The sequence below is a fragment of the Lepisosteus platostomus genome, chromosome 25 (genome assembly GCF_059453375.1).
Source record: "Lepisosteus platostomus isolate fLepPlt1 chromosome 25, fLepPlt1.hap1, whole genome shotgun sequence".
Classification (NCBI taxonomy): domain Eukaryota; kingdom Metazoa; phylum Chordata; class Actinopteri; order Semionotiformes; family Lepisosteidae; genus Lepisosteus; species Lepisosteus platostomus.
In genome coordinates, this window is record NC_142635.1 from 4,658,689 (window position 1) to 4,686,067 (window position 27,379).

A 27,379-nucleotide genomic window follows, 5' to 3' on the forward strand; every position below is an offset into this window, starting at 1 on the left:
TCAATAAGAGGTTCTTGTGGACGATCACTGTGTGGAAGTGATCAGAGGACGGTAGATCTCCAGATATCAGCCTGAACAGGACATTGTTGAGGAGCTCATCAGTGGACTCTAGATATACATGTGTCTTGCAGGGGAGTGATAAAAAGTTCTGGAAAACAGCAAGAGTACAAGGCATCCCATGAAAACAGAGGAGAAGACACAGGCAGAGGAAATTGGAATGCAAGTCCTGCCTTGCAAGGTAGACTGAAGACAGTGAGGAAATTAGGAAAGAAATAGATGTGAAATGATACAGCATATACAGAATATGTCACATTTTTATATCAATGAAATAGCAATGATAAAAATGAAAATAACAGTGAGGTTTCTGGCTGGGGTCACTGCAGTCACGGCCGTCACTCAGCCAGGGCAGAGACACACTGACTCAGTGACTTAGACAGGTTATCGTCGGGTCTCTAATGGTTAAGATCCAAAAATGCAGACTCAAAGTACAAACAGCAGAACAAACAGTACATTCCAGGGAAAGAGATTGTGAAATGATTGTCCTGTCGGTGTCCGGCCTGTTCAAACAAACTAACTTGAAAAAGACCCTACATTGCGTAGTTTTAAGTAGTGAAAAGTCTTCTTCAAACCACTGCAAACATACATCTGGTATACACTCATTGAATCCACTGTGTCTACAACTAATGAATGGGTATTGGGGCTCTCTAGGACCAGAAATGGAGACCTGGATCTACAGTATTCACTCCAGGACCCCGCTTGTAGTGAGTGATTGATGGCAGCCTGGCTGTAAGGTGCTATACTGATCAATGTCCTTCTTGCAGATTCTTTCTGGTGTGACACCATTCCAGCGGGACAGCACTCATCCTGTGGATCCATCCTGACCTGACATCCTTACTCAGCTCATGTACGAGTGGCTTTCCTAAGAGCTGATTGTGTGACAGCTATGTATGTTCTTCTCGACCAATCGCGAGCACCATTGAAGATTTGTGGGATGAGCTGGGATGATGTGTGACACCTAGAGGCCAGATATTGGTGATATATAATATTTCTTTTAAACGAGAAACATTTCGCGTTTATACAAAATAGCCTTGCGTCAAAACTATATAATTAATTCTTGCACAATATTGCTTACTGTATTAATATCTTGCAATACGCATGCAATAGTATAATCCGAGGCAAACTAGCTTTGACTTCCAGCTCAATTGAACCGAGCCTCAGAAGAATATCGTCACACTGCTGTTAGTGCCAAAGGATTAGTCTACAGGAGCACGTGTACTGTCTTTTGTATACAGTACGTGAAGCAGAACACCTTTCAGCGGGCATTCCTGGATTAAATGCGTGTCGTTTTCGCGGTTAGTGCTAAAAGAAGAAATAACAGCTTTCCAAACCTAAGTTATTCTTGATGCGAGACTGCAGGGAAAAAAAAATGTACCTTACATTGGTTTTAGCCTACTCTTTGAACTTTGAACGGAATACATTTATGGTGACTTAACAGTAAGACTTATACCTAGTGCTGGCTTACTGTTACTGTTATTGTTGGTAACAAACCAACAATCTACAAACTGTAGAACTGCCTATGTGCCGTCTCTTTAAGATAAGACATGATACAGACATGAACGTAAAGATCTCTTAAACGGATACAGAAATACAGAGCCTTCTCCCTTCAAATGCTACAGTAATTCTCCTGCATTTTGATGTGTAATTCCAAATTCAAATGTATTTGATGTAAGAATAGTCTATTTTTTTTTCAGGGCTTTATGCTCACAGATTCCAGCAATAATTGTATCATTCAATAATTGTATCATTCGAATTAATTATCGCGTGTTAGCACAGTCTTATCTCGTATAAACGCAATACTATCTCGCTTACACGCAATTTGTTTTTCTCCGTGGCGCTAACAAGCTTCCATAGGTTTCATATGTAAATATAAACTTAAAGTAATAAATATAGTAATATTTTTTATAATTTTCCTTTGATTTTTTTTTACCGCAATGTATCCCGCATGCAGTTATACTCTCTTTAAGAGAGGTGTTGCCTTAATTAGTGAGTTACCCTGATTTGCAGCAGCGACAGACTTTACACCTGTCGCAAATCATAGGGCGTGTATAAACAGGGGGATTAGGGGGCTGAGTGTCGGTGGAGTGTTGAATGCGGGAGTGGTCAGCGGTTCTTGCAGTTTTCTTAAGCTCTCTCGTGTAGTCTGCATGTGCATGCTTAAATAATGTTCTCACTGATAGGTAAGCAGTAACTAACACATTTGTATGGTTGAGTGAAAACGTGCACTGCATTTTGAGCTTTTATTCATCGGTTAATGTCGCTAATTTAGTTATACGCGTCGGATATCTCATTTTGGGCTGTAAATTTATGATATAATAAACAGCTCCGTGAGCCCTTTAATTTACAGTATTGTAAAATAACTTATGCTGGCTTTTGTTTCTTGGTAACGCACTTCGTAAGAACGCTGCAAAGCGCGCTGAATCCCGAATCCTATTGGGAGTGTATAGATACAGTAGGGTCGCAAGCGTGCGTCTGTGGGGAATGGTCGGGGCTTGAATGTACTGTAGGGCAACCATTGGCTCTCCAAATTTTAAATTCTCTTGTGACCTGCCTGTGTATGCTTAAATGTTCTCCCTCAGAGGTGCCGAGTCGCGATGGAAGGATTTATTCGTGACAGCAGGCACCGATTTTCGAGGAGGTTAGAAAATAAGTGCCAGTCTGCCCGATTCTCTTCTTTCTTGAGAAGAAAGTAGCAGACTCCTGTGTGAAAAGTGAATGCCTTAGCTGTCCGCATCAGGATTTCTCAAGAAGCAAATGAACTGCTGTATGCACTGAATGGAGGAAATATCCTTTCCTAAAGGATAGGAAGCTGTAGCATGTGGTATGTACTGTATATCATTCTGTGCAGAGTAGACCTACTCATAAAGCCTGTAGGGACTGAAATGCATGTATTGTAGGTACACTACCTGTGCAGACTGCAAAGGAACAAGTAAAGGTTTATTCCATGCTGAAAAACACTTTTGGCTATGGAGCCTTCTTTGGGTGATGGTTTTGTAAGTTTCCTTTGGTTTTTACTGTAGAATGCAAGCTGTAAAAAAAAAAAAGTGTAAACCAATTCATTGTTATACTGAAGTCTGGAGAAATTGTTGGGTTTCAAGAGTATAAATCTCTGACCCTGCAATAAAGTTCTCAGAGTTATCAGTTGTATCAAACCTGTGTTGCATCCGTGCTTTGAGAGGGGCATAAGGTTACGGAAACAATACACACAAGGATGCGTAAAATCAGCTCGCTGACCAATTTTTTTGGAATGTAAAAAAGCACCAAGAAAAGTCTCCAGCCCCATACAACTTAAGACTGAATTTCCCTGGCCTTCTCAATGTTTGAGCCCTGGGGTGGTGTTAAATTATAGTGATGGAAGTGGGATGATAGGTATTCTACATGGACAGCCCTCTGAAGTTTGTAAAGTGAATTGCTCAGACAGGGTGGGGCTGGTTTCAGTACTGAACCATGTTAAAAAAGGGGCTATTTTATTTCTAGAGGTGGATGTAGTAGGAATTAATTCCAGGGTGGGAAGGAGAAGGCTTCAAGGTCAGAGAGTGGGGAAAAGGAGGTGTGAAAAGCAGTAGGCTAATTGCTTGTACTCTTCTGGATACTTCACTCAAAGCACTTTACAGGGGATGGGGAATCCCCTCCACCACCACCAGTGTGCAGCCCCACCTGGATGATGTCATGGCAGCCATAGTGCGCCGGAACCCTCACCACACATCAGCTCTCAGTGGAGAGGAACAAAGTAATGAAACCGTTCATAGATGGGGAGTATTAGGAGGCCATGATTGGTAAGGGCCAATGGGAAATGTGGCCAGGACCCCAGGTTCACACCCCCTACTCTTGTCAAGAAAATCCCTGGGGTTTTTAATGCCCACAGTCGGGACCATGGTTTTATATCCCATCTGAAGGACAGTGCCTCTTTACAGTATAGTGTTACTGTCACTATACTGGGTCATGGGGATCCACATAGACTGCAGGATGGGGCCAGTAGGGGGTACTCACTAACCACTAAAGGATGCTGCTGTAAGTTTTTCCTAGGAGCCTCTCAGCCAGGTACTGACCAGGCTCACACCTGCTTATTTCGGTGGGCTGCCTGTTGTGAGTTGCAGGTTGATTATGCCTGCTGGCCGGGGTTGTTCAGAACAATGTGAAATTCATTAAATCTTCAGCTTTTGTGTAAAACTGCCACTGGGGAACCTTTGCCCTTATTTTTTTTTTGGGGGGGAAATGTGACTTATTTTGCCTTTCCTGGTGAAGGTCACTTTGTGACCTACATCTTTCCAAATGAGTTCAATAATTCTTTTAAATGCCTGGGAGTTTCAGAGTGGTCCTATGGTGTTGGTAGAAGACATTCTTAACACACTTGATCACCAACTTTCCACAAAATACAAAGGGATTGGATTTACAAAACATATCCCACCAGGCCATGTTCTTCAACATACAGGTACACCTCAGAAGTGAACACAAACAGGGACAATATTTTTTATTTTTGATCTTGGCGATGAGACACCACATAGTCACTCTTAACATCTTTTGCCCAAAGGCATTTTCATCATTAAAATGTAAATGGCAGTGTGGGAAAATTGGCAATAGTGAAGGCTTATTCATCAGTTACATTTAGACAAGAGGCAGAGAGATTCAAAGACAGATTTGCTTTCAGGTGAGCATCAGAGATTATAGCAGCCAAAATCACCTGTGTTAAGACTGAGCACACGTAGAGAAGGTGTTAGAATGATCTTGCAGGGTTTCAGTTGTGGTTCCTGTATTGTGCGAAGGCGGGACCGAGAGCTACAGCAATGAGTCAGCCGTTCAGTTTCACCCCTGCCATGTTAACACAGAGGGGAGTGTTTACATGGAAAATGACAGGGCCTTAGTTTCGCATATCCTTCGATGAGCTGATATGCAGCCTACATCAACCCAGTTATTCAGACTGTTGGCATTTATATTTATGACTGCACAGTTGTTGGCTCTGTTGCCGTCGAGCTTTGGTGAGCTCCAGTATCTGAAATAGAGGAAGAGCTGGTCATATTCTGCACAGAGTGCTGCACTTCAATAAATCTCATGCTACCACTTCCTGTATATGCTTTATTTAGTGATAGGGAAATATGTTATTTTGGGGTCTTTTGATTATGTTCCAGTTATTTGTAGCTGCAGACCACCTGCATAAAAAAAATAGCGTTATATCTCAAACATTGCAACATAGAAATACAGGCTCTGTGATAAGTGCACAAAGTAGCTACTTTATAAATTAGTAAATCAGCTTATCTTTTACACCATGCATATTCATATACTTAATGTTTGAGGAGTTACTCTAGAAAATGCAGTTACTTGTGTAATAATAATAATAATAAACTTTATTTTATATAGCACCTTTAAAGGTGACTTGTCAAAGCGCTTTACAGGATGACTAACAATAAATAAGAAGACTACAACAATAAATAAGAAGATTTCACAAGATAGGACACAATTATAATTACAGCAATACAACAATAACAATAGAGGAGACCTTGGAAGGTGGCATTAAGAAGAGCAGAGGGGTGAAGAATGGAACCAGTTCAGTAAAGGCTTTTCTGAAGAAGACGGTTTTGAGTCTGGATTTGAAGGAGTTTAGAGAAGGTGACTCTCTGATATCCTTGGGCAAAGAGTTCCAGAGCTTGGGGGCATAACAGGAGAAGGCCCTGTCGCCCATACAATGTAGACGGGCTTGGGGGACAGTAAGGAGGGCAGAATTTGAAGAGCGGAGGTTGCGAGGTGGGGAGTAGGGCGATAAAAGTTCAGACAGGTATTGAGGTGCCAAGACCACCTGCAATTTCAGACCACCTGAAATGTCTTTCAGAATTTGGGGGAAATTGCTGTGAAAACCTCATGTACAGTATTTTATGTTAACTATACAGGTACTGCTTATATAACTGTACTGCACAGTTAACATTATTTCATTATTTCATTATAACATATTACAGGTTAAGTAAATACTTTTGAACGTAAAATCCCCCATTACTGATAATTGGGCTGTTGCCGAATACATTTAAGCAAAGTTCTTAACCCTGCAACACAGCATCTTTTTTTAGTGCCTTTGTTCAGTGACTGCACAAAGTAGGATCAGCAGGAATATATATATATATTAGAATTTGAGTATATATTAAAATTATAATTTGGGTTAAGTCACTGAGTGGATATTTGCTGGCATTTTAGTTTTACAGTGGAAATACATTTTCATGCAGAATTGATTATTAAATTATTGATTTAGCCAGCAGCCATATCACTCTGCAACTCACAACTGGCAACCCACTGAAGCTCAGCAGGTGTGAGCCTGGTCAGTACCTGGATGGGAGACCTCCTGGGAAAAACTAAGGAAGCTGCTGGAAGTGGTATTAGTGGGGCCAGCAGGGGGTGCTCACCCTGCAGTCTGTGTGGGTCCTAATGCCCCAGTATAGTGACAGCAACACTATACTGTAAAAAAGGCGCTGTCCTTCAGATGGGATGTAAAACCAAGGTGGTCATGAAAAATCCCAGGGCGTTTCTCGAAAGGCGTAGGGGTGTAACCCCAGCGTCCCGGGCAAATTTCCCATTGGCCCTTACTAAACATGGCCTCCTAATAAGCCCCATCTCTGAACTGGCTTCATTACTCTGTTCTCCTCCCCACTTAGAGCTGGTGTGTGGGGAGAGGACTGGCGCACGATGGCTGCCGTTGCATCATCCAGGTGGGACTGCACACTGGTGGTGGTGGAGGGGAGTTGTCATTACCTGTAAAGCGCTTTGAGCTGAGTGTCCAGAAAAAGCGCTATATAAGTGTAAGTGAGTATTATTATTATTATTATGTGCTAGGTTTCTGGAAATCAAACAGTCCTTGCAGCAAACCAAGCCTTTTCATATAGAGTTGGAGCTGATGTGGTTGCTACTCTGCTTTAGGTTTGCACCCTAGTTATTGGCTTAGCAGGGCAGGGATCCTGTCGCTGGGCTGTTAAATGTGATCTTAGCGATGATCTCTTTCCATTCATTCAGGTTGTAGTTCAGTGCCAGACTCTTTTTTTTTTCTTTCTCTGTTACTGTATCGCACTCTCTCTGTAAGTACAGTGTATGGTCAATGTGTGAGTATATACAGTGCATTGTTTCATAATGTAGGTTAGTACTGAACTCCTGTCTTACTCTGGTACTGTATTTCCTTCTCTCTGTGGTCAATATGTGTGCATTTGCAGTCCATTCAGCCACAGTGTAGATCAGTACTGGACTCTTCACTTAGTCTGTTACTGTATTTCTCTCTCTGTAACTGTGTGGTCAGTGTTTGAGTATATACAGTGTGTTCAGTCAGGGTGTAGGTCAGTACTGGACTGCTCTCTCACTCTGTAACTGTGTGGTCAGTGTGTGAGTATATACAGTGTGTTCAGTCAGGGTGTAGGTTAGTACTGGACTGCTCTCTCACTCTGTAACTGTGTGGTCAGTGTGTGAGTATATACAGTGTGTTCAGTCAGGGTGTAGGTCAGTACTGGACTGCTCTCTCACTCTGTAACTGTGTGGTCAGTGTGTGAGTATATACAGTGTGTTCAGTCAGGGTGTAGGTCAGTACTGGACTGCTCTCTCACTCTGTAACTGTGTGGTCAGTGTGTGAGTATATACAGTGTGTTCAGTCAGGGTGTAGGTCAGTACTGGACTCCTCTCTCACTCTGTAACTGTGTGGTCAGTGTGTGAGTATATACAGTGTGTTCAGTCAGGGTGTAGGTCAGTACTGGACTGCTCTCTCACTCTGTAACTGTGTGGTCAGTGTGTGAGTATATACAGTGTGTTCAGTCAGGGCGTGGGTCAGTACTGGACTGCTCTCTCACTCTGTATCTGTGTGGTCAGTGTGTGAGTATATACAGTGTGTTCAGTCAGGGCGTGGGTCAGTACTGGACTGCTCTCTCACTCTGTAACTGTGTGGGCAGTGTGTTAGCAGATATAGTGTGTTCAGTCAGGGTGTAGGTCAGTACTGGACTCCTCTCTCACTCTGTAACTGTGTGGTCAGTGTGTGAGTAGATATAGTGTGTTCAGTCAGGGTGTGGGTCAGTACTGGACTGCTCTCTCACTCTGTAACTGTGTGGTCAGTGTGTGAGTATATACAGTGTGTTCAGTCAGGGTGTAGGTCAGTACTGGACTGCTCTCTCACTCTGTAACTGTGTGGTCAGTGTGTGAGTATATACAGTGTGTTCAGTCAGGGTGTAGGTCAGTACTGGACTGCTCTCTCACTCTGTAACTGTGTGGTCAGTGTGTGAGTATATACAGTGTGTTCAGTCAGGGTGTGGGTCAGTACTGGACTGCTCTCTCACTCTGTAACTGTGTGGGCAGTGTGTGAGTATATACAGTGTGTTCAGTCAGGGTGTAGGTCAGTACTGGACTACTCTTTCACTCTGTAACTGTGTGGTCAGTGTGTGAGTATATACAGTGTGTAGGTCAGTACTGCACTCTTTCACAGCTCTTACCCTGTAATCAATACAGTGTTGTCCACCCAGGTCCAGTAGTTCTCTTTGTCAGAATCACTCAGTCCAATCCAGTAGTAACCTTTTTTAGAGTGGTATGTGAAAAACTCCTGCACACAAGAAGCCCAGTGTTACACATCTGCAACGTTGACATTGACATATATTAAGCAGGACAGCTTCCTTTTCTGGCCTTGGCTTTCCCTTTTCTGTTTCCTTTCTGCCTCATCATTTCTGGCACCCTAGCTGATGAGTTCCAAGTGGGATGAGTCTCCTTGGCTGATTTTGCTTCAGGTTCGCCCTCTCTGGTCCTAATCTCCATCAGCTCAGGACCAGGTATAGACACCTCAGCTCTCACTCCCTCCACCCATCGTGGTGTCTTCAACTCTACTGCTCCTGTCTTCCTACATTATTTACCTCGTTCTCTACCACAACTTTCATACCTGTTCCTCTCTGCTGTCTATCATTAGCAGGTTGGCCCCCTGCGTCTTACAGCTTTTTCGACTTTCAGTCCAGCTCAGTTTATCAGTAGAGAAGTAGTAACACTTGGAGTTAAAGAGCTCCCAGCCCTGAGGACAGTATTGACAGAGTCGCTCTGTAAGATAGAAACAGACAACGGAAACAGTTCATGTCGGTGCAGCTCTCTGTTTCACACAGTGCGCCCTCCTTGCTCCGTGTCTTCACAGTGCAGCTGTCCCCAGTTAGGTTCGGGTTCCACAATAGCTCAGGATCAGAAGCAAAGGATTCAGACTTGTTTTGTTCTTTACAATCACACGTTCAGTTTAGTTCATTTTAACAGAAATCTTGAGGACACACGAGAGTCAAATTTAAATCATCTAGCTTATTTGGTTGCTAGTAGCTTAATTACTGGAGGGAATTACCCCGACATTTCTTATAGAATTTCTACAATTTGATGGCTGAGCAATTTGTTCCACCTACTGTACCTATCGCCACCTGTTTAGGGACATGCCTCCTGTTCACGGTACTAAATTTACTTTCATTTCCACTTGGGAGCATAGGAATTTTTTTCGCTGTTAAGACTGAAGTGGTGTCTTGGATTAATTTTGTCAGTTGCTTCAGACCTACATCCTCGAGGTCTTCCCTGTTTAAGATTGAAGATTGGTTTCTCAAGCTGCATGACACATGCAGAACAGATGCTTAGCTCTGAACTCTTTTTCTGCAATGACATTCCAAAATATTTTCTTTACATCGGATTAGTGGTACATGTAATCTTTGCAGAGCTTATCACAATGTCACTTCGACACTTCTAACACCTTATCCCAAAGTTTTGTTAGCCCCTTTCCCCATTTTCAGATAACTATTGGAATGCAGTTAACGTGATGAATTGTTCAATTGCATGTATGGGATGTGTATAAAGTGGCACTAATATTCTAGCTCTTTGAAAGCTTTAAACAGTAGTAGTGTAGCCCACTTGTCTGGGTCTGGACCAGAGATCTATGCAAACAGTGGGCAATATGAGTGAGACCAGTATTACAGCTGACAGACACTGTGTTACCTGCAACATTTCTGATCTTAGTCAGCTGGCTGTTAAACCACATTCCATGAAAAGTGGGTGGACTTTGTCACCCTTTTCAAGATATTGGAAGTTTTTAAATGCATACATTTTCCAGGTTATGTCAGAGCCGCAAAATGTCCTTGTCCAGCTGTCCTAGCAAAGATATTAAGAGTTACTTGAAAAGCTACATGCATCTTTGTCCACTGGCCTTGGCCTCCTTCTACTGTGGAAGAAGGATGGGTGCCATACTTTGGTCTTTCAAAAAGGGTGTTAAGAGAGTGAACTGGTTCTGTGTGAGACTGCTGACCTCCAGCTAATTTTCAGTTGCTGAACAATGGACTGTTTATCCCCTCTGTGAGCTTGTTTTATGTGGTGGGTTGGATTACAGCTTTACCATGTGAACTAAACAGAAAAATATAGACACTCACCCTGTAGAGGTTGGTTTGCAGTGGGACAGTATTGATCCACAATTTCACATTTCTTTGATAGTTCATTGAGGGCATCTGCAAACTCCCTTGCTTTTTTATGGATCTCATCTTCTAACTTCTGCTTTTTGTGCTGCAGGTCGTCTTTTCCCAATTGGCATGTGCCCATCTCTTTCTCTAGGTCTTCTTTCTGTCTCTGAAGTACGTTTTCCTGCCTGTGAAGGTCTTGTGTCTCGCTCTCTAACATCTCTTTGTCCATAGTCAGGGTGAAGTAGTCTGTCTGTAACTTCTTATTGGCTTCAGACAGGGTATGGTGTTCAGCCTTTAACCTCTGATTGGCCGTGGACAGGGTGCGGTAGTCTGCTTCTAATTTGTGATTGGATGCAGCCAGGGTGCTGTAGTTCACTCGGAGTTCATCCAGTTCATCCTTCTGCTTAGGAATACTCTGTGACATGCTGTTGTATTTTTCACTGATGCTCCGAATAACTTCTTCATCTGTAAGAAAATATATGTTCTACCCTCTAGGCTCTCAAAAAAAACAGTCAGACTACAGCAGGAGTCTCCTTTCTTTCCCTTATCCTGGAGAGACCAAATCCATCACGTTTCATAGGTCACCATTAAATCCCCAGATTCCAAACGGTTGGAATAATTCTATTATGATCAATACAACAGGAGATGTTTTAATTATTTATACATTTTGGGATAATTTAGAAATTCTGAGTCAACTTCAGCCTTCAAGGATTAGAGCTTACTTGCCCAATTGATCATTATTTTTTGGGTGTTTATAATAATTAGTAACAGGTAATCTTAAAGACTAACTTGGATAGGGCTGTAAATCCTTGCACTTCTGCCAAAAGTAGAGTGTTTGATTTACACTTGGTTACAAATAGGAGCTTAATCTGACTACCAAATGGTTCAACCCATAAAGGAGCCGCAGAGATCTCAGGGCTGAGCCTCATGTTGGGACATCAACAGTTCCAGCTTGTGTTAGGTCATTAACCATCCCCAAACAGAGTTCGTTCACCAGGAGTTCACAATTGGCCAAGCACTAATGGTGCAGTGTGGACTTCAGTCTTCTCAGATTGCAATAGATTACCATCCACCCTGCAGTGATGCCTGGAACTGTGATATCGCCGTGGCGGGTGACCCCTGTCCCCAACTACCAGACCTTTCAGGGGCCTCAGGCCTCAATCTATGGGTGTAACACAGCCCTGTAGTGGAACAGTTTCCCACTGGTCTCCGGTAAAAATAATATCCTCATTAGTGGTATTTTTACTGAAAAGATCCTCACATTCATGAATATCCCTCACCGCTATAATCGCAATAATCTTCAGTGAAATGCACACATTGTGTCATACTCACAGTGGACACTCAGGGCTATGATGATGGTCAGTAAGACCACGCACGACAGCCCCAGACACACTGCAATCAGTCTGCAAGGAGGATGTTTAGGCACAGCGCTCACTGTGGACACAGAAACTAGAGGACACAAACAGAGCACACGCACTGTTACACTATGACCTGCCAAAGTGAGACAAAAAGAAGCCTGATAGAACATGATGCATCACAGATTCATATGGGCGGCTCAGATAACATCCTAAGAGAATACCTCCTCTTTCTGCACAGGCTCTGAGCAGAACTGCGCGGACAGATATATGTGGAGCAGTAAGGGAGTTGTAGCTCACATTTATGACACATCATTGACACAGTATTAATGTTCAGCCATATTGTAACAGAATCACATCTCACAGTTCTGTCAGTCTGACAAAGGAGCCACTTCTAGCTCATGGTCTGATGAAAGAGAAGAGTGTGACTGACCTACTGGACCAGCAGGGGGTGCTGTCTGTGATGTTTGAGATCCTGCTCTCTTGACTTCAGCATAGACCACCTCATCCTGTCTCCCTGAAAAAAAGCATAAGAAGGTCCTTTACAGACACTGAGCACTACAGCACAATAGAAAGAGGAAGAGGCAAGCAGAAAGAGGTAGAGCCAACTTCATATTAAAATCCAGGCACTGCTTATCCAGAGAAAGTGGATGGATTGGACAGTACAATACAGACAGAGGAAGAACTGACTGGACATGACAATGTGTATGTGCTGTAACCTTGTATTGTTAGATTGCTTTCTGTTTTCTGAAAGCAATTTGAAAAGGTAACAAGCAACAATATTCTGTGTAGCTGTGAGGCCAGATGTGTTCTCCTGTCTTTCTCTCTAAGTCAGCAATGCAGGGCTGCCTTAAGGAACCCCCGGGATTATTATTTACAAAAGACAGGCAGGTTTTGATCTTGGTAGGATCAATGCACTTGTCAGTACGTGCGATATCCATCAATATCTGCATATCCAATTCTGGGCCACAGTGTCCCAGAACCTCTTCTGGCAAGGAATAGGAGCAAGGCAGAAACCACCCTGGACAGTGTGTTTCAAGGCAGTCACACAGACACACACCAGGACTAGTTTTCCCAGAAGCCAGTTAACCTACCATAAAGCCTTTGTACGATGGGAGGAAACTGAAGCACCTGGAAAACCACATGAACCCAAGGAGAACATGCAAACTCAATGCAGATAGCACCTTGGAAATTGAGCCCAAGGCTCAGCACTGTAAGGCAGCAAGATTAACCACTGCTGCCTCAAAGGGAAATCTTGAAATCTTATCCAGTTTCACTTGAATCAACCCATCAGTTACAATAATTTTTGTTCCAAATTGGCTATTTCCATTGTCTTAAAATTATGGTCATCATTTGCACTGCCTAATGATTAAACAAACCATCCAATGTGCAGTTTCTATTACAGTCAATAGAAATAAGGATTACACTTTAAGTTGGACAGGTCACATTTATCAGAAATCGATAATTTGTAATGATCAAGATAACTGGAAGATGGATATTACACAAGATACCTTTTATTCTTTAACATTCATACAGAGCTATTTTATTGTCAGACGGAGTGAGATGTGAATCCAATCTCAGTTTTAAGAATCAGATGAAAATGATCCAGGCAAGAATGTAGGACCAGTTAACTTTGTCTTCAGGTCCAAATGTTTGTGATTTTCACTTCGAGAAGTATCTCCAAGTTCTTTTAAAGAGGAACTGCAACACACAACGAAAGTAAAATGCACACAGTAACTTGGAAAACCTTGAATTTACATCACAAGATAGATGAACTTTCCAGGTCTGCACAGCGCCATGTTCTGCAATTCAGAACATGGCAACAAAAAATCTGGTGAGGTGAAGCAGCTCTTTTACACTGTAAACAAGCAGGCATGTGAATTCATCACTTACAGTTCAATAGAAATATTGCTCTTGACTTTGAGAGGGTTTGCCGATAAATGGAACCCAGTAGCTCTGTTACAAGACGCTGGCGAGACCAGAGATTTGCAACATGGCGACTTACAGTCCTTCGGGTGAGACGCAAACCGAGGTCCTGACTCTCTGTGGTCATTAAAAATCCCAGGGGGCTTCTCGAAAAGAGTAGGGGTGTAACCCCAGCGTCCTGGGCAAATTTCCCATTGGCCCTTACCAATCATGGCCTCCTAATAATCCCCATCTATGAACTGGCTTCATTATTCTGTTCTCCTCCCCACTGATAGTTGATGTGTGGTGAGCGTTCTGGAGCACTATAGCTGCCGTCGCATCATCCAGGTGGGGCTGCACATTGGTGGTGACAGTGGGATTCCCCATTACCTGTAAAGCGCTTTGAGTGGAGTGTGCAGAAAAGCACTATATAAGTGTAAGCAATTATTATTATTATTATTGTTATTATTACAGTACTTTTACAAACTTCATGATTTTGTGCTTAATTCAGTTTTTTTTCTATATCATCAGTGAATTTGTTATATAGATTTGCTAGCCAGTCTGAGAAATTGGGACTGCAGTTTCCCTTTGAAAGTAATGTCAAGAGGATGAAGAATGCTTTATAAAAGCAGGAAGACTTTATCCTGAATAAAAATCATGCAGTTCTCGGGTTTCAGCCCTAGAGGGCAGCAAGAAGTGCACACAGCTGCAAAAACGCCCCATTCCTAAGGTATAACAGATTTTCAACTTCTCTTTTTTTTGTGACACACCTCTGTCGGCAACCTCCTTTGCAAAACAATTTTCTCCTTCTTCTTGCTTTTTTTTCCCCCATAGTGATCTCTTTATTCTGGGTTTTCTGAGGTTCAGATATGTGGCTCTGGCGTGCGTGGCCTGTTCCTACCAGCCATTTCAGAAACGCACCTGTGCTGTTGTTTGCCACTCTTTCAACAGGTTGCCGGCCAGAATTGGAACTTTAAAGTGGAAAATTAATCTTGCATGAACAGAAAACAACGCCTCTTGCACAGTGGTTTTATTTTTCCATTGATATATGGTTTTCTAAAGGTATACTCTTGAGATGAAATTGGAATTATGACCTTAAAGTTCCAAGCCATATTGGAATTATGTAAACTTAACATTTATAAATAATAAAGCACCGTGCTGCTACATACTGTATATATTTTAAACTACCTATACAGTACAGCACATCAGCATTAACTCACTGGACAGTGCAGTGCAGAAACTGACTGGAGACTACAGCACAGTGACACTGACTGACTGAACACTAGAGGACAGTGACAGTGACACCGACTGACCGGACACTAGAGCACAGTGACAGTGATTGACTGGACACTACAGGACAGTGACAGTGACTGACTGACGGGACGCTACAGCACAGTGACAGTGACACCGACTGACTGGACACTAGAGCACAGTGACACCGACTGACTGGACACTAGAGCACAGTGACACCGACTGACTGGACACTACAGAGTGACTGGATATGACAGCACATTGAGTAACTCACCAGTTATTTTAGGAGCGTAGTTTCTATAGAACTTCACAGTGGAATAGCAGACTTCTTCAGACATTGATGTGGAAAGCTGGCTGACTAAATGCTCTAACTGATTGAGAAGCTGATGAAAACAAGTGGTTTGTTGACTGATGCTTTGGCTGACTCAGTCTATCGGTTTAACACGCACTGACACTGCCTCCCCAGAGTTAAGCAGAAAGGCAGCAAGTGCGAGAGTATTAAGGAAGCACAGTGGTGTCCTGTGTATATTTCTGTTTTTTTCCACTTCTCTTTTTTTGGCCCTGTGAGCAATCTTGTGTAACGGACCCAAATAACTCAATCGACTTATACTCATCTCAGTCCGCAGCTTAAGTGCTAAAGGTTTTTGTGTTTATAGCTCTGCCAAAACTGGGTTCTTAATAATAATAATAATAATCATAATAATAATAATCATAATAAACTTTTTTATAAAGCACCTTTAAAGGTGGCTTCTCAAAGTGCTTTACAGAATGACAACAATAAATAAAAAGAATACACAAGATAAGACACAATTACAATACACAGAGGAGACCGTGGATGGTGGTACTAAGTACAGTAGGAGCAGAGGGGTGAAGGATGGAACCAGTTCAGTAAAGGCTCTTCTGAAGAAGAAGGTTTTGAGTCTGGATTTGAAGGAGTTTAGAGAAGATGACTCTCTGATATCCTTGGGCAGAGAGTTCCAGAGCTTGGGGGCATAACAGGAGAAGGCCCTGTCACCCGTACAATGTAGATGGGCTTGGGGGACAGTAAGGAGAGCAGAATTAGAAGAGCAAAGGTTGCGAGGTGGGGAGTAGGGCAATAATAGATCAGACAGGTACTGAGGTGCCAAGCCATGCAGAGCCATATAGGTGAGCATGAGGATTTTAAAGTCCACACGGAATTTGACCGGAAGCCAGTGCAAGGACTCCAGGACAGGAGTAATGTGATTCTGAGTGCTGAATTTTGGACATACTGCAATTTGTTCATAGTAGATTTAGATACCCCAGCGAGTAGAGCATTACAGTAGTCAATTCGAGAGAACACAAATGTGTTGATCAGCTTTTCAGCCAAAGTTGCCCTTTGCCCTTTTAATGCCCTTTGCCATAATGCCCTTTTAACCTGATAAACCAATTTAAAAACAAATTCTCATTGACAAGGGCTACCTGGAGAGAACCAAAGGCAATTAGTGAAGTAGTACAAAGTGAAGATACCATCTTCGTCAGTAAAGGTGAACTGAAAATGGGGAGGTAAAGTACTGAGTACAGGTGAAGTATTGAGTGAGGTAGTGAGTACAGGTGGAGTATTGAGTGAGGTAGTGAGTACAGGTGGAGTATTGAGTGAGGTACTGAGTACAGGTGGAGTATTGAGTGAGGTACTGAGTACAGGTGGAGTATTGAGTGAGGTACTGAGTACTGGTGGAGTATTGAGTGAGGTACTGAGTACTGGTGGAGTATTGAGTGAAGTACTGAGTACAGGTGGAGTATTGAGTGAGGAATCGAGTACAGGTGGAGTATCGAGTTAAGTACTGAGTACAGGTGGAGTATTGAGTGACAGTGAGTACTGGTGGAGTCCTGAGTGACCCATACAAGGCCCTGTCACCCATACAATGTAGACGGGCTTGGGGGGACAGTAAGGAGACCAGAGTTAGAAGAGCGAAGGTTGCGAGGTAGGGAGTAGGGCGATAATAGATCAGACAGGTACTGTGGTGCCAAGCCATGCAGAGCCTAATAGGTGAGCATGAGGATTTTAAAGTCCACATGGAATTTGACAGGAAGCCAGTGCATAATAATGAGCAGTTCCTTCAAGGAATCCAAAGCTCTTTTACTGTTGGAGGGGAACCACTTCATTCACCTTTAAAGGGTGAAACATGGCAGTCATTTTGCATCAATGCCAATGTGTTTAGGGGAATGCTTCTTAGTACATGCAGCAATGAGTCAAGATGCAGAAACATACTGTACATAAGACCGTCTTACAAAAAAAGCCCATCACGTTCACGTCTTGTGTAGAGAGGCAATGATGGATGTGAATAATTAGGATGAAGAAGTCCATGTTAGCAGCTGTGGATAGCTGTTTTCCCTCTTTTTGGAACTCATCAGCTGGGTCCATTGCTGTGTTTTTAAGATCAACCACAGCGGCTGAGTGTATCTTCACAGCAGAATTTGAGGCCCAATCAGGTTCTGCTTCTCCGTGTGAAACCGTCAGGGCTCAATGAGGGCAAACACATTGCGAGTGCTCACTCTTAAAAGATTTCCTGAACCCCCGAGGCGTGCTTTGTAAGACATATCTGTCTTCTACCGTCTTTCCCTGGTCAAGTTGGAGCTGTGCTGTTCTGATGAGGGGTGAGGGAGAAATGGCTATCTGTGGCTGCTAACTTTGACTAAGTGCATGTTGGTGAAATTAGAAAACCATTTACAGCTGGGGTCTCGAGCTCTGGTCCTGGAGAAACTCAAATTCCAAAATTAACAAAACACCTGCTAAATTTGCTAATAATAGCACATACAGCTTTTGAAGATGGATTTTGTGACGGAAGTATTTCTAAGAAATTTTTTCTGTTCACAATACTACGATTTTGGGGTAGGCGGATGTTTTGTAATGATATAGAAATTAAATTATTCACATTTTGGCCACCCAGGTTCTTCCTTGTTTTCCTAACGCTTGAAAATACACAAGTTACAGGGAAAACAGGGGAGTAATTCTTAAAAACTGAAAAAGAACCGACAATGATCTCAATGAAATTGTTCCAGGCCTTTGTAAACTGGAAATGTAATGGTGACCCTATTGAACCATCTGCACTGGAGCTCTGTTCTGCTTTTCGGTGTTGTGAACCAGAGCTGATTGAAAATCGTTGCCGAGAAAAGATGCAAAGGTGGATGATTTTTTTTTCTGACTTATTTTAATTAAAAGGAATGTGGTAACGCCTCACTCATACGTTTATGTACAAAGAAAACTGAGACGAGAATCTATACATTTCAAACCTTCAGAACCATGCAACTTCAGTTACACAGGGATGCTACTGCATGACGTGACCTACGATAGGAAAATTAACTCACTCAAACCGACGTCCGCGCACACGCCCTGACAAACACACACCTGATGTACAGGCTGACACTCGGAACGCAGTCATATCCTGACACACACCCACACACACTCACAGACTCTCTCAGAGAGACACATTGAGGCACCCTTACTGAAATACAGACTTAATAATACTTCTGAAATAGCTGATAGATTAATACATGAACATTTATGTACAGTTTTTTTTTTTGGTTTTCAAACCCAAAACAATTATTTAGAGTTAAAAAAAAACCTGTGTTTATATATTTGGAATTCTATATAAAGTCACGTAAAAAATATATATATATATCTATCAAAGTTTTCAGCTTCATTGCCACTAAAGACCCTGGACCAGAGATCAGCCAACTGAAATGCCAAGCAGTCTTGCTCTAGGCTTTGTCTGAACATTGGTAGGGGGTTCTGCAGATGCACTAGTTAGTCGTTGGTTCTGGATCAGTTGTTTTCTTCCTCTCTGTCCTCTCTTGGGCGCGAGAGGAGGAGTGAATAACTGTCTCTAGGGCTGGGTATGGTAATATCATCTTCCGCTGCAGAGAGAGAGAGACGGTTTAGTACAGAGTTACCGGATGATAGTGTACTGACAGAGATACACATAAGGGTTAATTCTGATATACTGTCTTACTGAAGACTGCTGTACATTTAAACAGAGGTTAAGAAATAAGTATTAACTGGACACTACTGTACATTAGCATTGCTTACATTAGTTCCACTATTAGTGACATTGCTGTACAAAAAACTGCTTTGAGAGAGACAGGACAGGAAATTGAGGGCTGAGAGTGGAGAGGACCGACATTCTAACTGGATACCAAAGTACATTCAAGCCGCAGTGCATTAGACGTATGCAGAAAGGGGCTGATAAATAAAGAGCCAACAGAAAAAAAACAAGCTAATAGATGCAAAGAAAATCAAATGGCAACAGTCACAGAGATGCACCCCGGCGTGCAAAGAGACACAGTTTGAACCAAGCTGACAGGGAGCCAGTAACAACGTGGAACTCACTCTCCGGTGGTTTTTGTACATCTGGAGCAGAATTAAGATTAGCACCAGGACCAGGAAACTGAAGGTGGTTATTATGGCAACTTGACTCGAAGACCCACCTTTCGTGGTGGCCTCCAGGCGACCTGTGCAGAGATGACAAAGGTGAAAACTCCTACTGAGTTTTATGGCACAAAACTGTAGGTCTCGGGCATCAGTTGCTTCAGTGCATCAGTGTAGAATTGCAAGTTTGCTTTCCGTTTCTCTAAAACATTAATTTAAGCGGGGGGGCACCTCTGCTTAAGAAATCCACCCTTCTAGTGACTAAAATTGAAATAGAAACATTTAACAAGAAAAAGGAACTTATTTATTTTGACTGTGCTGATATTCTGTCGAGGGTGTCTAGTCCCATTCTGAGACCCGTGATTCTGGGATAAGCTCTGGGTTTTCTATGACTCGGAACAAATGACTTTCTGGTAACGGCAGATTGTATTAGAACTTCAAACTGCAGTTCCTAGCACAGAAAGATGGGGCGCTGTTTAATCACTCTGATATTGGTTCACTGTGATAAGAGGATTGCTCTTAATGTGAAATAAGTAGGCAATGGTTCTGGATCTGGTGAATTGAAATGGTAGACATGGCTTCCTGTCTGGGACTTCCTCCAGTGGCTGTGACCAGCATCTGGACAAAAATCCCAGCATGCTTTAGAGCACTACGAGGGGGGGAAATGACATGTCAGGGCAGCTCAGCAAACATGTTCTCAAAACGTTGCAGACAGTGCCGGATTTCCCATGAGGCACTGCAGGCACATGGCCGAGGGCCTACGACATTTTTAGGGCCGACGAAGGAGGGAAACACTAGTGACTAACGACAAAACGAGCCGAACCAACACGCATGCGATCGACTCTAGGTGCTCCAAATCAATAATCGGACGCTGTCTGGCGGCTGTTCTACAAACTAGAAGTATTGAAGTGATGGTCGCTTGGCTCGCTCCATCAGTCACGTGGTTTACCACTTCAATAGTTTAAAGTGTATCATGTCAATCGACGTCCTAGATAGTGGCATTTCTAGGGAAGAGTTTTTTTTTTTTTGCTTTTTGGCTACTGGAGCAGTTGGAAAGTTAATTTTATTTTAGGGCAATCTTTGTCAATATTGTAGAGAAGTGGAAATATTTTCAAAGATGACTGTGCCTCTCTTTTTTTCCCCTTCTGTTAATAAAGAGAACCCCTAGTTCCCGCCGAATTTACACACTGCTCCTAATTATGACTATAAAACCACAAGCTCAACAAAGTTTCATTACATAATGGCGTAATTCCTAATGGGGGCTTAATGCTATTAAAAGCAGCAAGAAATTCCAACGTACCCAAAGTGTGGAAGTGGTAGCTAACGTTTCCCAGCGCTCCTTCTTTCCCGTGGAACTGACAGACAAGCTCGCCGGAGAGCTCCCCGCTCCCTCCCGCGAGCCGGAAGCTCTTCTCCGAACTCGTGCCCAGAGGGGTCGTGACCTCTGTGCCATTGGCGTCAGAGGTCACCCTGAACCACTCGTACCGGTCCACTCCCGTTGCGTCGCTGAGGTCGCAGGTCAGGGTCAAGGGCTGTCCAGCTTTGGGTGGGGCTGTTACTCCAACTGCGGGGGGTGGGGAGAGGCTGTTAAATTGATACCGACTGGTGTTTGTAGTCACCCTGTCTTTTCTATCCAGTCTTGTCTCTTTCTCTCTCTGCGTCTACCTTCTTCTCTCTTGTTTTCTTTCCCCTTTTTCTTTCTCTTTCCATCAGTACTGTGCGGATGTGGTCTAACGTCATGGTGGACAATCAGGTGGACACACCGTCACCCCTCCTCCTCCTCAGTCTCTCCCCTGCTCCTGTCCCCTCACTGTGTCTTCCTCTCGCGCCCTGCTCCCTTACCCTCCCTCCCCTCTCTGTCTCCAGTCCTTCCTCAACCCCGGTCTCCTCCTCTCCCTCCCCCTTACCTTTTGCCGTGACCAGTCTCAGCCTCCTCTCGATCCTCCTGTCCTCCACTAGGCCGAAGCAGGTGTACACCCCCCCGTCCCTCTCCTCCACGGCGGACAGGCGCAGCGACGCGTCCAGGGAGGGCGAGGAGGAGGGGGAAGGGGGGGAGGGGGTGATGGATTGAGGCACAGCGCCCCTGGTCTCCCTCTCCCAGCCCTTCTGCTGTGGGATGAGGCCTTCACTGAACAGGCAGGGCAGAGTCAGGCTGGAGCCCACCGCCCCGTACATGGTACCGTCACTGGCTGGAGAAGCGATTCCTGCAAGAGGGGATAATCCTGTTCATCCCCCGAGAATGGCACAAGTCTAGCTGGGGGACTATGTAATATCGATGGCCTGCGCGACTTGAATTCTCACAAAATTAAGATCTCTCCACCAGAGGGCAGTGTAACACTTTAATTACCAAATATTGTCGAGTATTGTATCAAATGCATAACATCAGTAATAATCACGTACCTCGTACTGTCAGTCTCTGTGTGCCTCTTCCTGTCTGTCTCGCGGTATGGACGACACATGACCAATCAGTTGCGTCTGCCAGGGTCAAGCGCTTGACCGTTAATGTCCACCCTTTCTTTGTGACTTCTGTCTTTGGGGAGTTCCCGACGACTGTACCGTTGTTGAGCCAGCTCACTGTTGCCTTCTGTGGCTGGGGCTGAATGCTGCAGTTCAGAGACACTGTAGATCCCTCAAGTGGGAGAGACTGAGAGACCAAGACTGAGAGAGACAGTGGGCAGGGAGCAGAGGAGAAGAATAGTTAATGCACATTGACACTGACTGGACATACAGCACATTGACACTGACTGACTGGACACTACAGTACAGTAGCTCTCAGGAGTGCTGTGCCAGTACCTGTGATGATTCTCAAAATTACGGTCTTCTGCACGATCCCTCTGCTTCCTCTTGCTGTGCACTTGTACTCTCCTGCATCCGAGACTCTCACTTCCTGTATTATCAGCCTGAAATCTCCATCCTGGAACCCAGAGTGTGGGCATTGAGACCTCTGTGGCCCAGGGGAACCCCAAAACTCCATCCCACTACGTTCCATTCTCCAGACAGTGCTCTCCATCCTGACAAGAGATGAGGTCAGTCATGTTAAAAGAGAAAATATATACTTATAGACATAGTGTAGTGACACTGACTGACTGACTGGACACTACAGCACAGAGACACTGACTGACTGACTGGACACTACAGCACAGAGACACTGACTGACTGACTGACTGGACACTACAGCACAGTAATTAGATCCTACAGGACATCAAGTGTACATTAACTGAGTGAGAAAGACAGTTGCATGTCCCTGCATAAACACAGATGAATACTGATTCTGATTTATTTCAAAGAGAGGGAGAGATACTGTCACACACTTACATGTTATTGCGTTTAGTCCATTGGACGGTGAGGGGATTCTTTAGAGGAGCATGAGACAGACAGGGCAGGACTGCTGTTGATCCGCGTTCAGCAAACACTTCGATCATCTCACCCTGGGTCACTGTTCATAGACAGAAATATGATTAATAGAAAGCATTATCTTAAGTTATAGCATGTGGGAATTCACTTTCAATATGCAAGTAGCCCATTTTGTGAAAATACTGCAGAGCTGCACACAGCACCATACATATAGTGTTGCTAAACACTGACTCAGTGCAAAATACTAAGATCCCTTAAACAATCCCTTATACTATGATCCCTTAAACCTTATATGCTGCTACTATACAGCAGTGCAGTGTATTATAATTAAGCACAGAGCACACCAACTCATTGTTAGTCTTGATTAATACAGCATATCCTGGGATGAAAGTAACTTATTTCATACTGTTACTGTATTATTAGGAGGCAGTGTACAGTAGCATGGTGGGGAAGTCTCTGGACTCCTGAGTGTTGGGTTTGTATCTGTGCTGCAGACACTGCTCTTGCAACTGGAGTGAGGTACATAGCCCCCAGTTGCTCCAGTCCACTCGACTATATAGAGTAAATGGGGACCAGCTTTGCAGTGGTGGGCTGCCATCTCCTCTGGGGAGGTGGGTCATGTGCACTCTATGCGCTTGTCCTAGTGGAAAGCTCTGTCCTGATGGGATGTTGCATTTAAATATGGAAATTACTTGCAGACAGTTTTATTATCTGTGTTAGTTCTGTATTACCTACTTACAGTATTATCACATGTATGTTACTACTATATTACCTGCTAACAGTATTATTATATGTACTACCTGCTTACAATATTATTACATGTGCTACCTCCTTACAGTATTATTACATGTGTTCTATTACTCTATTATCTACTTATATAGTATTATTACACATATCATATCACTATATTACCTACTTACAGTGTTACTGTATTACATTACTATATTAACTTCTAACTGTATTATTACTGTATTACCTTGGGGACTGTCAGTGCTCCCCCACCCCCCCATAAGATAACCATAAAGTTAATTTTAAATGAAGACATTGGCATGTTCTCTTTAAACAGCCTGTTTAACAACAACAGAACAATGCCCGCGTGACAGTGAACTCATCTAATCTTTTCTCTGTGGTTTGAACAAACTGGTACCATGTCTGCTGTGTGACACCTGCACTGCGCTGTCTTCTCCCTGCCCAAGACTGCACCAAAGAGTCCCCCTAACCTGCTGACACCTACTGATCTACCCTGTCTGCCCTGAAGCTGTTGTGATGAAGGAAGCTTTGCTTACACTTATAAAGAATCTGAGGGTTTAATACCTTGAAACTGTTATGGAATCCAAGCACTTATTATCCACTTTTCATTTTTTTTACTGCTTTATTCAATTCAGGGTCCCCTGGGGAGCCAGAGCCTATCCTGGCCAGCAATGGGAGCCAAGGCAGGGTACACCGTCAATGGGGTGCCAGTCCGTCTCAGGCACACACACACACACTCGCGCCAGGGCCAGTTTTTGCAGACGCCAAATTAACCTGCCAGTCTTTGGACTGTGGGAGGAAAGCGGAGAACCCAGAGAAAACCCACACAAACCTGGGGAGAACATGCAAACTCCACACAGACAGCACCCCAGGAATTGAAGCCCGAGCCTCCACACTGTAAGACAGTAGGGCTAACCACCATGCCACCCCAAAAGTATGGTGATGCATTGAAATCCAACATGACCTTCACACAATGTTTCGCTGCTACTGTGTAGGGGTATCATTTCTCTTAGTACAGTACAGTAAGGGCTGGCTTTTCACCTCTGGCTGAGCCTGGCCAGGAAACCTTTGGGAGAATGTGCAAACTCCAAACAGACTGGGCCAGACTTGGACCCAGGATCCAAGCGCTGTAAACTGACATGACCTACTCTACTCTTACAGTATAGTCTGAGCATTGTCACTGGTGATGCAGACCCAGTCCGATCCAATACGTTCCAGTCCGCTACCTTGTCACTACAGATCAGCCCACGGTCTTTGGCAGTTAGGCTGTGCTCTCCAGAGAGGAGAAACTGGCCCTGCTTCTCCGCACACAGAACAGGACCTCTGGGGATTCTCGCCCATTCCCTTTTGACATAACGGGAGGACAAAATCTCGGAATCCGCTTTCTGAGGATGGGGAAACACTTGAATTTCACTTCCAGCCTGCGCATGCGGCTCGGTTTGCGTCAATTACAGCTTTCCACGCGCTGGCAATGGGCATTCAGAGATTTTTTCCACACCTCCTGTACTCCATCTACTATCTCCTCTCAGTGTGTATTCTCATCGTGCATATCTCGTGTATTTGATTTGAGTGTGGTAGTTGTCATTCTGTAAAGCGCTTTGAGAAGCCACCGTTAAATGCGCTATATAAAATAGTTTATTATTATTTGCACTAGCCATAACATCACTTCCTAATCGCCACAACTGCTCCCCAACTTGTTTGAAAATCTATACACAGCGATGTCTGGCCATAGGCTTTAATAGAGATGATTAGGATACATTACTGCAGTAGAGTAATTATAAAGCCATGCAAATCTAAACCTGTGCAATGTATTTTACAGTTTCTCATTACTACAGTGTCCAGCCGACAAGTTATTGTCTGTCACTCCTCTGTCTTTGTTCCTCAATGCAGAACTTAGTATGCAGTAATTTCAATTGTAATACTAACAGTTTAGTACAGTAGACTGGGCCACAGTACAATCAGCGCAGTCGAACCTGGAGTAGCTCCTGTTGTTAGCATTAGTGTTGGTGGGGTCTGGATTATAATCTCAGTTAAAACTAATGCAATCAAACTCTTCGTAAAGTCCGTCGTCTTTCCTGACAGGACCGCCGCTTTTCGTGAAATACATGTCAATGAGGACCCGCAGTTTAAAAGTTTAAATCGGACTGAAGTTTCTCATCACCGTAACCAGCGCCGGTAAGAAGCGTGGTTCTGAAAGCAGACCCGCAGGATACCAGATCCTCAATAAACGCCGTCAGTACAGACGCTCTGGGAGAAGGTGATGCTAGTGACTACAGTGAAGTTTCAGAGCTCTAGGCAGAATTTGAGAGAAACAAAATAGCCTGGGTGTCGGGGACGATAAGACACCAGACCCTGCAGAAAAAGGTTTCGTTAGGCTATTAAAACACAAAATCGCGTTATAACTCACTTATTGACTAAACAATTCTACATAATGATAATTAGATTCCTGTCAATGGTATCCCGAACTGATAACGCCCCGTCTTGTTTTCAATACATCTTTTTATTGCAAAAAATAGCTATTACTGCTACAATAGCTAGAACCATAAATTAATTATTTCTCACCAGAAGCCCACAGGATTGTCCACACAACCAATGCAATCAGTCGCATCTTGTCCTCCGTTTGACCTCCAAAGCAACAGTTGTAGTATTTAACGTGATTTTAAAACAAATGCGATTTAATCCACCTGCTCAATTGAATTTAACGGATTGAATTCTTGTTGAACTAATATCACGGGTGGAGACTGGACTCCTATCTTTTCTTGCCAGTTTAATCTCGGTCCCAAGGCGCCACTCGCGAAGGAGGTACGAGGTCTGATCTCAAGAGGATTGAGGAGTTTCTCTTTTGAACTGAGGCGCGTTAAGGAACGGGAGTCCCTGGCAGGTGGGCGTCTCTTTCTGTGTCCAAATGCGTCACATGTGAACCGAGAACTTCTGAGGCTGCTTTGATGTCGCTCAGACTGGGCGTGTGACGCGAGTCGGAAACAAGGGGTTTATCAGAAGTCTCGAGGATCACAACAGAAAATCTGCATCAGCTGATTGACAGTTAGCGTCTGCGTGTGTGCCACCAGGTGCGTTGCTGGGTCTAAAGGAAGATCTCTCACCACTGTCTTAATGCACCGCACAGAAATACCCTGTTGGGCATGGACCACCGTGTGCGTTAAACACAATTTTGCTTTTTTTCGAAGCAATGCTTACGCAGGCCTCGCGTGTACAAGAGGACACATACATGCTTTTGAAAATTTGAATTTGTAAATGTAGCATTCGTATTTATTGTCGTCTTATTTTAGTTTTAACGTTGATACGCACGGTGCATTTGGAAACGGAGACCCGCACGACCACGGCATTAAAACAACAAGCAGCTCTTGAAGTTCAATTAAACTTCCTGGGTGAATTAGAATATATATATATATTCTTTAAAGTTAGTCGCCTGTCAGCTAAAAGAGCCCGCAGTTCTTCCAGTAATGAGGTGAACAGAATGTGGCCGGGCAATCTTGAGGCGATACTTTTACACAATGAGAGGAGAATTGACTCACAGTCTCACAGTCACTCATGTAACCCTTTGAAGTCAAGTTCACTTGGGCCGCCGGCTGTTGTGACTGTTCCGCTCGTCCTTAAACGAGTGCCTAATATTTGAGCGCGTTTCGATTTTCTTCCTCTCCGTGGCCCGTGGAAAACGCTCACTCCCGTCCTGCTGTTGGGGTTTTATCTGAGCCCGGCACTGCTTGTTGCGATAGGTTCTCTTCTGCTGCTATGCTAAGAGCGCTTTCATTGATAGCGGTTTCAATGTCAGCGGAGATGGGGTGGGAGTCCAGTATGATGGATGCATAAACCATCTGAATGGAACCCCTTTGGAAATTCTAGAAGATTCCCAAAGCGTTTTCCGGAAGCATTTTTTTGGGGGGAGGTCAATGTTC

At 43.7% G+C, this 27,379-nt stretch overlaps 2 protein-coding genes across 3 annotated transcripts; both read right to left on the reverse strand.

Moving 5' to 3' along the window:
- Positions 1-4,513: 4,513 nt before the first annotated feature.
- LOC148640831 (uncharacterized) lies at positions 4,514-15,474 on the reverse strand. 2 transcript variants are annotated; one of them, XM_088619535.1, is made up of 7 exons: positions 15,249-15,474; positions 12,252-12,335; positions 11,796-11,912; positions 10,437-10,928; positions 8,936-9,087; positions 8,499-8,605; positions 4,514-5,047 (listed from the first exon to the last, which is right to left on the reverse strand). In XM_088619535.1, exons 1-7 carry the CDS (start codon positions 15,310-15,312, stop codon positions 4,894-4,896), a joined length of 1,170 nt encoding a protein of 389 aa, XP_088475661.1. In that variant the 5' UTR covers positions 15,313-15,474; the 3' UTR covers positions 4,514-4,893. The 2 variants fall into 2 exon arrangements, with proteins under 2 accessions (XP_088475661.1, XP_088475662.1); XM_088619536.1 differs by lacking the exon at positions 11,796-11,912.
- Positions 15,475-18,125: 2,651 nt separating this feature from the next.
- On the reverse strand, positions 18,126-26,344 carry lag3 (lymphocyte activating 3). The gene is made up of 8 exons (XM_088619438.1): positions 26,028-26,344; positions 22,677-22,797; positions 22,155-22,372; positions 21,762-22,019; positions 21,269-21,565; positions 20,662-20,925; positions 19,323-19,444; positions 18,126-18,850 (listed from the first exon to the last, which is right to left on the reverse strand). The coding sequence occupies exons 1-8, from the start codon at positions 26,071-26,073 to the stop codon at positions 18,737-18,739; spliced, it is 1,440 nt and encodes a 479-aa protein (XP_088475564.1). The 5' UTR covers positions 26,074-26,344; the 3' UTR covers positions 18,126-18,736.
- Between the last annotated feature and the right edge of the window lie 1,035 nt (positions 26,345-27,379).

Excerpts from the sequence above, each read along its gene's own strand:
- LOC148640831 (XM_088619535.1), bottom strand. The coding sequence starts at position 15,312 with ATGTCTGAAGAAGTCTGCTATTCCACTGTGAAGTTCTATAGAAACTAC. Across the intron at positions 9,088-10,436 it reads TGCAAACCAACCTCTACAGG|AGCGACTCTGTCAATACTGT; the intron begins GTGAGTGTCTAT and ends TCTATCTTACAG. Across the intron at positions 8,606-8,935 it reads TAGACAGCAGAGAGGAACAG|GAGTTTTTCACATACCACTC; the intron begins GTATGAAAGTTG and ends TCTTGTGTGCAG.
- lag3 (XM_088619438.1), bottom strand. The coding sequence starts at position 26,073 with ATGCGACTGATTGCATTGGTTGTGTGGACAATCCTGTGGGCTTCTG. Across the intron at positions 22,373-22,676 it reads TGGACTAAACGCAATAACAT|GATGGAGAGCACTGTCTGGA; the intron begins GTAAGTGTGTGA and ends ATCTCTTGTCAG. Across the intron at positions 19,445-20,661 it reads CTACCACTTCCACACTTTGG|GTCGCCTGGAGGCCACCACG; the intron begins GTACGTTGGAAT and ends ATCTCTGCACAG.